This window comes from Prionailurus bengalensis, chromosome A2 (assembly GCF_016509475.1).
Source record: "Prionailurus bengalensis isolate Pbe53 chromosome A2, Fcat_Pben_1.1_paternal_pri, whole genome shotgun sequence".
In the NCBI taxonomy this organism is placed as follows: Eukaryota; Metazoa; Chordata; class Mammalia; order Carnivora; family Felidae; genus Prionailurus; species Prionailurus bengalensis.
The window spans coordinates 132,934,605-132,949,192 of NC_057348.1; the positions used below are offsets into that span (position 1 = coordinate 132,934,605).

The 14,588-nt window shown below is 37.8% G+C and overlaps 1 protein-coding gene across 1 annotated transcript in view; it reads left to right on the forward strand.

Annotated features, from left to right (window-relative positions):
* Positions 1-9,130, forward strand: part of MDFIC (MyoD family inhibitor domain containing) — an 88,142-nt gene extending 79,012 nt beyond the window's left edge. The window contains exon 5 of the mRNA XM_043589309.1: positions 6,398-9,130. Coding sequence (XP_043445244.1) covers positions 6,398-6,645 — 248 coding nt within the window. The 3' untranslated portion in view covers positions 6,646-9,130. The remainder of the gene's footprint in view (positions 1-6,397) is intronic.
* The last annotated feature ends 5,458 nt before the right edge of the window (positions 9,131-14,588 follow it).

Consider the following 14,588-nt stretch of genomic DNA (forward strand, 5'->3'; position numbering starts at 1 on the left):
GCCCAATTTTGGTGTAGTAATCAGAGTGAATGAAGTCTATTGGTAGGTAGAGACGTGGGGCCTCCCTAAAATAAATATTTTTCTATTATCTTCATAGCTATCACAGTAACAACATTTAATAAGAATTACATGATAAATCCCTTCTTGAGTACTTTTTAAGTTTATTTTGAGAGAGGGAGAGAGAGGGGGAGGGACGGCGGGGGGGGGGGAGGGAGGGAGTAAGGAAGGGAGGAGCAGCAAAGGGGAGAAAGAAAATCCCAAGCAGGCTTTGCACTGCTAGGGCTGAGCCTGATGTGGGGCTCAACCTCACAAACTGTGAGATCATGACCTGAGTGGTAACCAAGATTCAAATGCTTAATCAATAATCTTCACTGTAACCCTCTGAGGACAGTATTGTTATTACCAGCTATCAAATTTGTGATCTTAGTGTTGTAGGGATTCGGTAAGTTAATGTACATGTTATGTGCACCACCTATATTTTTTAGCTTTTGTTTACCCTCTTCTCTTCCCATATTTTAACTACATGTAATGGCATGTAGACAACAGAAAATGTTTTAAACATGTAAAATGCTTTACATAAACACGTCTACTAACTGAGCTTTTAGTCCTCTTCAGATTTCTGTGTACAGCTCCTGAGGTGGAGGGGAAGGTGTTCAGGTGTATATGTTATGTTCCTAGACTTTGTAAGATGCGACTTTTTACAAAGGACTACTTGACTCAGTCCTACAGTTAAGTAATGACTGACGATTACTAGATCAAATCTCTTAGAGAGTTTGGAATGTTCAATGAATCAACCATGGAGCATGCAGCAGAATAAACGGATAAGAGAAGCAAAAAAATCTGTACCTTCCACCTACTGTAATGTAAAATGCAAATGCACCTCTCATAGGTACAGGATGGAATCCAGAATTTGGACATGTGCTAGGAAAATTATCAAGGAGTCCCTTTCTGGGGTGTGGGAGAACGGTGCTCTTTTTTTTCCCCCAAGGTTCTTTTGAGTTTGCCGAAAGCAAAGATAATAGTAAAGAGAATTGTTCGGTTTTCCTAAGTGTGGTCTTCTTTGTACTGCAGTGGAAAATATCGCTCTTCTCTTTCCTTTACCTCCTGACCTAACTCCCTTTCTTCCCCACTAGGAAAATGTTGACTGTGTTCTGGCTAAGATGCATGGCCTCACGGGGACAGCAGTGCGCCAGAGAGTTCTGTGTAGGAGGTACGCTTCAGGCCAATTTATGCAGGCAGCGGGTCATTCTAGGGCTGTAGGCCAGAACGCTGTGCGTCCTCTGGCTGGGAGACTCAGAGCTACTTGGAGCTGAGCTACCGTGCTGTATTAGTAAATATCTCCTGCCCCTATGAACACTTGAGGAGCACAACTCCCTGGAGATGTCTGTGTCTCATCCCTCACAGCTAGCTTTTCACATAGGCCAGATACTAACTTAGCCATCCTGGCTGCAATTCAAGATTACTAACCCCCCACTTCTAGCCTGGTTTCTGGTTTTGCCTTGAGAAACAACAGTTGCAGTCAAGCAGTGTCTGGGAAGAAGAATGCCACCAACCAATCAGGCATCCTCTGTACGGGGAGCCCCTTTGGACGCCCCCTTAGTTGTGAGCCTTAGCAGGTCAAGACATGGGAACACCTGGGGGTTCTCTGTAGCTTTGGGTGTGAAGTCAGGTTTGGTCTCTGTGCAGTTATCAAATGACTAATTATGCATAATTGACTGCTCATGTTCTAATCTGCAATTGCTTTTTGGCATCCTGTTAGCCTGTTAACAATGTTAACAAACTTCTGTTTCTCAGTATATAGTTTACTTGTTGGGGACTTGGTTAAGAAAGTCGTTTCAAGCATTGAAGACATAGGAAACGTTATTAGAGATTAGTCGAGATAAACCACATACAAATCTGGTTTGTGGGTTGTTCTCAGAATTCACTGCTCTGCGCTTCCCAGTACTCTGCTGTTTGGGGTCTTTGTTCCAAGAAATTCAGAGCATCTGTCATACCACATCTTAAAAAAAGAAAACTCAAGAAATGTAATAGACTCATTTATAACAGAGCTGAGTGTACTGTGCAGAGAGTTTTCTGATGGCTCTCCCCCCTATTTTCTGAGCATTTGGGGCCACCTATGATTAGGGAAATCAATCTGGGATCATTTCATTATTAAATTAACATGTTCTTAGCAAAATGAGTCTTTGGTGTCGTTTTAAACAGACCAAAGCCCCTTGGGCCAGTCGCGGCCATTTCCATAGTCACCTAAGATGCTGTTGAAGTAGGTTTCTGTTGTTGCCTTCAAGGCCTGGGGCAGCCAGATGTTTTCCAGCTAGACCAGCTGCAGGGGTTTAACACTGATGACCTTTTATAGGATTCAGATATTTTGTTTGGGTTTGTGTCTGCAGTCATTCATAACAGTTTTGGTTTTCTTAAATCAAATGTTGCACTAAACTTTTCCCTTTATGCTTTCTTGCAAGATACTTGGCTGCTGGTATGTGCCTTTGTGTTCCCCAATTTACAGTAGCTGTCAGTCTTGCGCTGAGTTCCCCTCTCACTAGCACATTGAATTGTGCAATTCTTGCTTGGCCCAGTTCGGGACAGGCATCCTTCCCAGAACCTAGTTGGCTTCTCAGAGGTTAAATGCTTTTGGCAAAAACTGCAAGTGTGACTGAATAAAACCATAAAAATGAAAAACCTCAAGAACAGGGGGGAGAAATTATTTCTGACTGTGAACTATCATCGATGCAGACAACTCTTCTTTTTCAAAGTGTCTCTATTGAAGTCTTCTTAGTTTGCTAATTCTTAGAATCTTCTCTTTGCTTCAGATAAAACCAACATTGTGATGCCTCTTATGATTCTTGATTCCCCTGGGGGTGGTGGGGGTGACAATGGAAGAAACTCTATCAGCTATTTTGTCTCTGTTTAACCTTTTCATTGCCCCAGTCACAAACTGCTCGTTCTAGATCCCAACGAAAAGAAATGTTTTGGACAAGGAATAAAAATCAGATTATGAAATTGATTTGATAGGGTCCAGGGATCCTTTCGTTTCTTTTGTTGTTTTCATACCTCGGAAGTTCTTGTCAAGTACAGGTAAGGACTGTGTTTGTGGTACACGCCCCTGTAAATGCACCATATTTAACATCACTTTAATCTCTAAGGTGCAGTTTGGTTTGTGGCTTTTTTCAAGGTGCCCTTTAATAGATTGGTTTTTCAGAGTAGCTCAAAATGGTTTTCTAGTGAATTATGTAGGACCTATGTTCTAAGAGGATGTCTTTTTTTATTTTTATTTTTGTAGTTTTAGTATTTACCTAAAGAATTGATTCTTTTAAAACCTGTGTCATTACCATGTTGTACCAGAATCCCTACATAATCTGTTCACTGCTTTTGTTCCTGTAACTGTGGACTTTAATGTTTACGTTTTACATGTACAGATTTGTGTCTTTTGAGACCTGCTCTCTTGGCTGCCCACCTTCTGATGTCTGTCTCCACAGTGTTACTGGCAGTATATCAGTTCTCCAGCTCATAAACTTTGCTCTTAGTTGTTGAAGGTTAACCTCTACTATCAACTCTTCATTCAAGGTGAAATTCAGAATCATCTTTAGAAAGGAAAGGGACATGAATCAAGGCTAAAAACAGATCAAGACAAATCAGGAAGGTGGGGGTTTATAACTGATCTTCCCCCAAGGAAGATGAACCAAGCGGTCCACCCCTGCGGTCAACACAGCATGCTGGATTAGAGCAGGGCCTTTCCCTGCGAACCATGTGGTTCTCACCCCGACTCTGTTCCTTACAGCCTGTATGACTCTGGGCAAGTGTTCTCAATTTTCTCTACGTCTATATTGGTAAAACATGGATAATACCAGGGCTGCCTCTTGAGACTATTATTAAAATTAAGTGAAGTAATATTTGGAAAAAGCCTTAAATAGAGATCAGTACAAAGTATCTAAAATAGTTTTTTAAAAAATAATCAAAACATTTTCTCTAAGATACCATATTTCTTAATATGAAAATAAATAATTTTCCTTTATTTATGCTAGGCTTCCCATTCTATGAAAGACAACCACTCATACCTATTAGTTACAGAAATCACATTTGGTTGTAGAAGATAGGCTAGAAAGGAGTATTTGATCTATTTACAGCTAAGAACTTTCGTTTTTTTCATTTTGTTTACTAAAAATACAAAGGGGGTTTAACAGACTTAAATTGATCTGTGAATCTTGTTGGCTAAAATAGGAATTGGACAGATCCTATTCTGGGCTTAGGGCTTCTTATTTCTGTATGACAACTGTCATCATCTAAAATCAGGAAGGGATTTTCATTCGCCAATGAATAGAGACATCCTGTGAGTAGCAATGAGCTGTTTAGTTTGGAATTATTCTGAAGGCTGTTGATTTCTTACTCATCACATTCAGTCTCTCCCTCCTGATTGCTGGCTTCTTCTCCCTCTCCCTCTCTCTGTCTCCCTCCCTATCGGCAGGGCTGGCCTCCCCTTCTTTTGAATCAGCCATTAAAACTTTTTATTTCATTCTGTTACCAGATCTTGTTAATGCCTCCTTAGCCATATAATCAATCCCATATCTCTAGCTAACAACAAGATTTGATTTGGATTTCTCTTTATTTAACTCTCAAGGTCTGAAAATTCACTCATCTGTCTCTTATTTTACTTTAAACTAAGAAAAGCCACATAACCTAAGAAAAGCCATAAGAAAAGCCACCTAAGAAAAGCCACGGTCATTTTTGAGAAAGGATTGGTATCTTGAACCTATGGAGAACTTCTACAAATCAGTAAAAGCACAACTTAATAGAAAAATGAGGGGAAAACATGAACATCCTGAACACGTGTTTCAAAGAAGAGACCGCATGAATGGCCAAACATGAAAAGATGTCCCAACTTACTAGTAAGTAAGTAAATACAAAGTAAAACCACCATGAGATGCCGTTTCGCACTCACCTAATGGGCATATATGAAAGTATGACAGTTCCCAAGATTGGTGAGGATGCAGACAGTGAGCATTCTCAAACTTGGTTTGTGTGAGTAAACTCTGGAGCAATCGCTTTGGACAACCCGTTTGCATATCCCATGAGCCAGCAGTTCTGCTAGTTATATATCATGTATGTTCTCAGACACTTGCACAAAACCATTCCCAACAGTGATGTTTGGAGTAGCAGAAACACTGGAAACGACAAAGATATTCATAAATAGTACAGATAAATTATGGCATATTAAATCAATTGGGATACTCAACACCTGGAAAATAAGTGAACTATAGTGACATGAATCAGTGAGAGGAAATCTGAAACAAAGTGTTGAGCAAAAAATGCTACTCCCAGGAATTCATAAGGTATCATTTCCCTTCTGATCGGCTATGTAGGGATGTTTACACATTCACTGTTGCAAAAAGTACAATGGTAAGTAAGGGAAAGATTGAGTCAAAACTCAAGACATTGATCATATCTCAGGAGAGGAAAATACAGTTATTAGAAAGGGACTAAAGGAGGCTTCAAAGATATAACCCTCTACTTCTGAGTCTAGGTGGGATGACCATTCTTTCCCCCCTTTAAAATCGATAGATCCATTACAGATAGTTTGATATATGGTGTAGTTTATGATTAATACATAAATAATCTAATGATCAGTAATATTCTTAGGGTTTTCAGAATACTCAGTTAAACGTTCTTCAATGTCAAGTGAGTTTTGTAGGTTCCGCTTTCAGCTTTGAAATACAAGCTTTCCCCAGCAGAATAGAAAGTTAAGGGCAGAAATGTTATGAGTGGTTAAATAGGAGTATTTGTTTGAAGGCATACTGAATGGAACTGGCTTAGTGCCAGTTAAACACTAGTTTCTTAATATCATGATAATCTAGCTCGTTAGCTCTTTAGAACATTTCAAGTACCTTATACATCATGATGTACTCAATAATATACTGAATGTATCCTATTGAATTTTTTTTCCTTCCGATTTTGGAGCAGGTGGGTGGAGCAGTCAAATTTCTATTTCTAAAGGACTTGACTGTCACAGAATTGTTTGAGCCTCTGTTATAGAGAGCAGTAGCATATAAGGACGATGGGTAAGAGACACAGAGAAGCGGAACCTAGGACCAGGACCACGGCACAATGTATGAAAGTGACATGAAATCTAACCTATGAGCACGCAGCAGTATACACAACAATGATCTGGGTTTTGTTTTTTTTTTTTTTCCTGAATGCAATACCTACGTCTCAAGATTCCTCCTCGAAAATTTAACTTAAGTTTCTTTGTGAGCTTCCAGACCCCGGAAAGACTTCTAGGAGTGCCTGTCACTGCGTTCCGGATTCCTTATTTTGATCAATTCTTATTAATTCCGTCCGTTGCTGACTTATGTAATTGTGTTCATTCTCTCTCTCATATGTGGTCCCTTCCCAACTGAAAATGAAGATTGCTGTGTCCACTGTATCCTGGCCTGCTTGTTCTGTGAATTCCTGACCCTCTGCAATATTGTCCTGGGCCAAGCTTCGTGTGGCATCTGCACCTCAGAAGCCTGCTGCTGTTGCTGTGGAGATGAAATGGGAGATGACTGTAACTGCCCTTGTGACATGGATTGTGGCATCATGGATGCCTGTTGTGAATCATCAGACTGTTTGGAAATCTGTATGGAATGCTGTGGAATTTGTTTTCCTTCATAGATATTTATCTTCTGTTGTGTTAAAACTGGAGAGTTTTAAGATTTTTCTTTTAAGGGGGCAGAAAAGCCCATGGTAAGATTCTCATGAAGCAAGCCAGTATTTGCACTGTTAACTCATTAAGTAATCTCTGAAAGCCTTCTCTAACCAAATCTACGTGGTTTAATATGTGAAATTTTAACTACTTGTAAACTTCATAGGTTACAATGACTGAGGGACATTTTGACCAAAAAAAAAAAAAAAAAAAAAAAGCTAAATGTCTCCTCCTTTTATACACATTTCTATTTCTTTTAACAATTCCTAGGAGCCTCTTGCTCCAAATGTATTATTTCTCTGTGGGTATTTAAACCAGACAGTTTATTTTTGATGTTTATCTCTCCATGGTTCAAAGTAAGCGTTTCTTTCCTTTCAAGTGAACTTTGGGAAACAAACCCACACCGTAGTTGGGCGCCCCGTGCTAATCTCCGTGCTCTGTTCTCACTTTCTCCACTTGTTCAACAGACATTGAGCTCCTCCTGTGTATAATCTCCTGCTCAGATGCAGAGACAGATGCCATTCAACTCTCATCTAGAGGAGTGTACAGTTTAACAGAGCAAAGAGACCTGTACAGTATGAACCATTCCTCAAGGCATGCTGAAGTGAGGATTATGCAAGAGAAAGACTGAAAAGGCCCTAGGAATACACAGAGAACAGCTCTTGTCTACTGGAATATGCACAAGGCCTCAAGGAAAAGATGGTATTTGAAGAGGCCTTTTAGGATGAGTGATCCATCTATGGCTTGAATGAATTAGATTTAGGACCAAGTTTTAGGTGGGGAGCCTGAACTGTGTCTGTCCTGAAGCAGTTGAAAGAAAAATGCCTTAAGTATGTATTTTCTTTAGTTGCAGGAATACAGCTTTTTTTTTTAAGACTATCAAATTCAACTAAAATTACACAATAACTTTTTACACATAATTTAAATGTGATAACGTTTTTGGTAAGAACATAATGATTTATTAAAATAGCTCTATTTTATGAAGAACGTGGAATGCTTTTGACAAATTGCATTTAAATTAGGTGATTTTTTTAATACTAAAATCCCAGTATTCTGATTTTGATTTATTCAAAAATGTTTGTTTTTTTTTTAATTTTTTAAGAGCTTTAAGTCTCTTTATAGGGAAGGAAGTTTGTTTGTTTTGCTTCATAACCAATGTTATATTTTATAAACACAGCTCATCTTAAATGTAAACCATTCCTTCCAAAGCAGTGGGAAACTTGACGTCCACTACTGTGACCAAATTTCACTATTGCAATTTTATGTTAAATTAAACCAACAGGACAGGTTATGAAGATGCTGCAAGAGTAAAGAAATAAGTCAATTATGAGACTAAGTACATAGTAAGACGTAGAAACTTCATGTAGCCCAGATGAAAGGGGGAGTACATTTGCATACTATGTGCTTTCCTACTAAATCTGATCTCCCCAAAATTGTAGTTTGGTTTGAGTTAATGTAATTCCTTGTAGAAATTCTGAAAGCGCACTTTTGGATTAATAGTTATTTTCAGTTCTTCTAGTTGAAATTCAAACTCATGATAAAAACAAATGCATTTTTTTAGGAAGCCTTTAACAACCCTACCCTTTTCAGAAAGGTTTTAAACCTCAAGCATAGGAATGTCACCTACAGTTTTTCCTTTGAGATAAAACCTAGTTCTACTTCTATCATTACTGAAAGGACTTAAAAAGTCGGCAAACTCTTGAATCCCCTTTTCAGTGCTATGTGCGTGTATACACACACACACAACCTTTAAATTGTCGGGTTTAAATAGAATTCTAGGAAACAGCTGTCTTTCTCTTGTCTCAAGAGTGTCTTTCATTTGTTACATTAAATATAAGAACATCTTTGTACTATTTCATAGTAACCAGAATCTGAATATTTACATATACCCAATGTTAACTTATGCGTATATATTAGGATATAAGAATATCATCTGTGTATTGATATGTAAAGCCTTCTAATGACCTAGAATTGTTAAAATGTCACTTTTCATCATGCAAAATTTTTCAACCAAGTGGTTTATCTAATATTTAAGTATATTCTGCCCCTATTTGCAATGAAAATATTAGCCCTTTTAAAGTAATGTTTTTCCTTAACAGAGAACATTACTTGATAGCAGAATTTTATTTTCCTATTTATGTTCACAGGGCTTTTCCTCTATTGTCTACTCCAGTCATGCCATAAAGTGTCTTGTATGATTTTTAAAAATGAAAAAAAAAAAAAACAAAAGTAGGAAAATGTGAAAATAGTTTTCAATATATGTTAGAATTTCTGTATGTAAAATGTTTTGTTGAATTACATGGCCGTCATGACTAAGTGCTACAGTGTACAGTTATAGATTTGGTCTCTTTTCAGATGTGGAAACTTAACCTGAAATATTTTTAAACTGGACCTGTATTATCCTGAATACATTATTTTGAAATAAAAAAAAATTCTCTATTGGGCTTTAGCATATTTCCTGATTGTTATACTGATATTTGAATTAATTCAACTATAGTTTAAACCTTGAGACTTTTCTTTGTTACTTCCCTTTCTGAAGATTTCATATTTCCTTATGTAAATCACATGACTCACGCTCATAAATGAACTATGAAAGATTCAGATCAGTTTATACCACAAATCATAGTTAATACGGTATTTTAAAACATAGTCTTAGGTAAATGGTTTTTATAATTTGGGAAATAATTCTGAAGTAAATAAGTGGAAAAAAAGGTCATTTTATTTTTAATGTATATACTGAGATTACACACACACACACAAAATCTATGAAATTGGATATTAGATGTAATGAATTTTACCCAAAAGTTAAATCAGCAGAAGTATTTTCATCTAGGGTTTTTAGTGGTATAATTTTTAAGTAGTAGGAAAGGCTTTATAGTATTTCACCCCCCCCCCAAATCATTTATTTAGCAGAAGGCTATTTAGGAATATTTAATTTTTATATTCTTCATCTATTAACTACATCCGTTTTTCTCACCTAAAGTAGTCAGTATTTTTCTGAACAGTTCAAGGAGTAACCAAGGCAACCTTATGTAATAACTTTCCATTCTTTATCCATACAAACTCTATCAGTGCCCTAGATTCTAATGTTATAAATGTCAAAGTCACTGCCTAACATAAATAAGACTGGAGTCCTGAGTCTGTGGCTTGCCTTCTTGCCTTTCAGTTTAAATGCTTAGATTTACCCAACCACCTAAAGAGTAAGTTAATTTATTAATGAGATTATTTTTCAAATTATTCAAGACCTTTATGCCCTTTCCAATTACTTGTGATTTGTTGGCCTGTAGGTTTATTACATCTAATCTGACAGGCAGGATGAAATTTCATCAAATACTATAATATCCATTTTTATTTTCCCTTTACACTAATGTAGTGAAGCACATCATTTTTATTTTAAACAGTAGTTAATACATTAATAGAGTTTATTCCACACTTACTATTTATATCTTTTAATCAAGAATTTTTACAAGGGTATCCCTTTAACCCTTCATCTCCACTTCCCACTATAACCAATACATTTACAAGTGCCTATTTTTAATTTTTTCAATGTTTGATGACTTTTGAGAGACAGAGACAGGGCATGAGCAAGTATGGGGCCGAGGAAGAGGGAGACACAGAATCCGAAGCAGGCTCCAGGCTCGGGGCTGTCAGCACAAAGCCCAATTCAGGACTCGAACTCATGAACCGTGAGATCATGATCTGAGCCAAAGTCGGACGCTTAACCGACTGAGCCACCGGGCACCCCTACTTTCTCTAGATACCCAATGGGGTCAGAACCCTCACGTAGTTTCAACCTAGGTAAGAAGTTTGGCACCTCCCAGGAGAAAACTGTATTTCCTTGCTCATTTTCTATTAGAGATTCTGTAGAAGAGCTTATAGAAAGGTGATAGCATGATGCAGCCCTAAAGTGGAGGGTGTTTTTACAAAAACCGTCAGTGGTGACTAAATCCACCATGTGTTTTCACATCTCAAAATTTCCAACGATGCCTGCTCCCTTGACTTTAAAGGACTGTGAATGAAAACACCATATAAATGATCAAATTTTAATGAAATCAATAGGCAGTCTGGATTGCAAAGGAGTCTGAGCACAGCCACAGCCGAGCCCCACCCTGTAGAACACAGGATCTCTAGGCAAGCAGAAGCCTGCACCACCCCGTGCTTCATCAAACTGGGACAATAGCGTGACGGTTTCCACGGGGACTACACCAATAGCTCCCAAGCTGCCAAATGTCCTCATGAGTAGTTTCCTGCCTTCCCACTGAACTGTGGCTACTAGTTCCAGTTCCACCGTTTGTCTGTTATTTATGCCCTCCATCTGTTGCCTCAGTGCTTGCTAAAACAGAGCCCTGCATTTACTTGTGAGGTGACCGTGAAGAAATCACGTTAGATAACCATCCTTTGACACATTACCAACATGGGGTATAGATAACACATGTTAAAGACAAAGTAGAGCTTTGCAATTAAGTGCTCACTTCCAGGCAGGTCTTTGTGCGAGGTTCGGTTGAGAATGTAATTATTAGGAAAATAGTAAAAAGCAAATTCAAACCAATTCTAAGTTTAGCTTGAAAAATTGAAAAGGTTCTTAAGTTCTGTCTGATGCATAAAGGGGTAGAAGCAAAAGAATTACGTTCCAAAGCCAAGAAAGAGGGTGTACAAAAGCAGCTGATCCACTTGACATAGTTCATAGCCTTTTGCAAAGGAATAAAAGCCTGTTGAGCAGGGAACCAAAAGATCTCATTATAGGATGAAGCCAAGCCATATTAAAGCTTGTGCACTAGTAACTATGTCTAAAAACAGCCTGCTGTTTTATATTGAACCAATACATTTCTTAACTTGGTAGGTTGCAGTGTAAAGATGTACAGAGCCTGTCTGCTGGATGCTCTGCCAATTACAGATGTGGCGGAGCGGTGTCAAACACCTACAAATAGTTAGGATCTCGAGCAATCTTCGAGTGAAACAAAAGAAGTGTTAAAATGTCATCTCAAAACCTAGAAAGCACAGTTCATCATGTGTGTCTGACTCTTAGAGTCTTGAGATCACCTTTATTATATAATTTAATGTGGACGTCATATGATCCCTCAATCAGAATGCACAGTTCTTTCAAGGACATGAATAGTGCCTGAGAGATAAGGAGAGTATCTTTTAAAAGTAACACCTTCAGATGACAAGGCATCTGTGATCAGCTCTGCAGGAAGGGCGTTTTATTGGTGTTGAGGCGGAGGAGGAGGGACATACTCACGAATACATATTCTATTAGATTTTCTTAGATCATCAGAAAGAATAATTGGGCATATTTACACAATTACATTTTAGTAAACTATTATGCCAACTTAACGAGAATACATATTCTGGTAAAAATACATTAAATTGCAATCCAAAGGCAATTTGCTGCTGAGGACATTATTTTTTTTATCTAATTATTCACAAATTAATGAATAAAATTAAATTCCAATCACTGAAGAAAATGAAGCAATGGTAAGAATCAGAACTACAGATTAGTTAAAGCAAAGATATGCAATGCATAACAGAATTAAAGCATTTCTTTTACTCAAACTCAGTGCTTAAAAAAGAACAAATCCATCATCTTGAAATTTGACTTGTAGCTTGACATTAAAAATAATCTGAGTAGAATTTTCAGTGGGGTAAGCACAAAACTAGTTCAAGTTGTGTCACTCTCAATTACTGTACTCAGGTGGTGTGCCCATTAAAATTCCCACTTGTGGGTTCCGCTCGCTATGCAAATGGGGTCATTACCTGGAGAATTTAATTGGTTATGACACTGGGAGTAGGACTTTTCCTTTCAAAATAAACCTACTTACACACATTTTCACTAGAAATGTGATTGTTATATATACTTTGGATTGTTTTGCTCTATCAATATTTACTAAAAATAGATGGTCTTTGCTTACTTATTTCTTACGAATAATTCAAAGTAGATCCAAATTACTTTGTGGATATGGTTTTGTCTGTAAGACTACTTAGAATGACTCTTTGGTAAATCAAATTGCTTATCAAAACATCAGGAAAGTCTTTATATCTTTCATACCACCCATCACATGTGGGTACACTTCCAGAAAAGCTTTTTATCTTTTCATAATATACATTTTCTCTCTCATGCATGTCTGAATATTTGATTTGAGGGGATCCTTCCTTTTTTTTGTCACTTTGAAGAAATGGACAGTTAAAAACTTAACCTGCCCTCTTGGATGTATAATACATATATTGGATATATAATATGTAATGTGTAATCATTTATATGGCTGAGGAGCCATGTGTGTAACACTAGGAAGGCCTTTATGTTCACTGATAAGTCTGGGTGAGGACCTAAGTTGTTTGTCAGAACTAGTTTCACAGACACTTCCACCAAGAGCCATCAGACAACTGAATTTAAGGAGAACGAACAACAAATTGGTGTGAGAAGTGCAGCTCTTCATACACCCACCATCTGTTCTCCTAGACTGTGGTGATTTCAACTGGAGAAAACCTGAGTTTATAGTTACCTAACAAGAATATTAATAATGGCCTGAGTTCACAACGAACACTGAAATTACAGTTGTGGCTTAGTGGATGTAATATGAAACTGGGCATCCAGGAATTTAGTTCCTAGACACTGACTCCCCCGGCAGTTCCCAGAACGAACTTGAAGTAGGAACAGGATTGCTGTAAGTATTAATGATACAATCTCAGGGAAGCACTAACAGTTCCTTGAAAGAGAGGGGCTACGCGGTCCAAATTTTTATCACGATACCAAGTTGTACAAGCCAAGATTTTATCACTGGCTTATCTAGACCTACAGAGAATTATATTTCCTTTAACGCAAAAAAGAATATTCTAAAATGAGAGAAAAAAATAATTGCAAGGATGAAAGAAGAAGAAATACTACACATTCCTAACTGGACCATTGGGCAGGATTTTTAACATCTGTAACTATGGGAAGTTTCCTATAGAATATCAAATATGGATCCAAGTCTCTGACATTCATTTTTCTATGATATTTCTAATTGTGCCCGGAGGATAAGAAGGAGTTGGCGCATCCAATAAATATAATCATTTACATGCACGGAGCTCCCTTTGAAGTTAATAGGACCTATGGAAAGGAGAGTTATGCACCACGAAAACGGAGTTCAACGTGAATCTAGTTCTCTCTTGTTAACATGCAGCGGTATTGCCAACACATTTGGATTTTCTTACTGCTTATCTTTTCTTTGTATGTGATGTTTAAGTTGGAGTTGAGTGAAGTGCTCCATGTGTAGGGGAAAGATAGTCAAAAAGAGAGGATGATGATTACAAGCGCATACTCAGGGACCGGCTTTATGAGATCATATCCAAAAGCGATAGAGCCTGACATTTGTAGAGCTTGTTTAACTTCTCAGAAGAAAACCATTTCCACTTTCCCATTTGATCTTTACAACCCTACAATTCATCTAGGATGTGCATTTTTCCCTCCATTTTACAGATGAAACAATGGGGACAGATGGCTTAAGTTCACTTCCCAAAGTAACACAGTTCCCTTGGACCTTGGAAACCTGATTTCTCTTCCCAGATCTTGCTATTACAACCCTATGTTTCTTAAGAAATCTTACATATAGGGGTGCCTGGGTGGCTTAGTCGGTTGAGTGGCCGACTTCAGCTCATGTCATGATTTCCCGGTTCGTGGGTTCAAGCCCTGCATTGGGCTCTGTGCTGACAGAGTCTGCTTTGGATTCTGTGTCTCCCTCTCTCTTTGCCCCTTTCCAGTTCGTGCTCTGTCTCTCTTGGTCTCTCAAAAATGAATAAACATTTAAAAAAATAAAAAAAAAAGAAATCTTACATATAATGTAATATAATAGATTCAATCACAACTGCTCTGCTTGAAGCTGGCATGAGGACATGGGGATCTGAATTCTCCCCAGCCTTATTTCCTGTCTCTCAT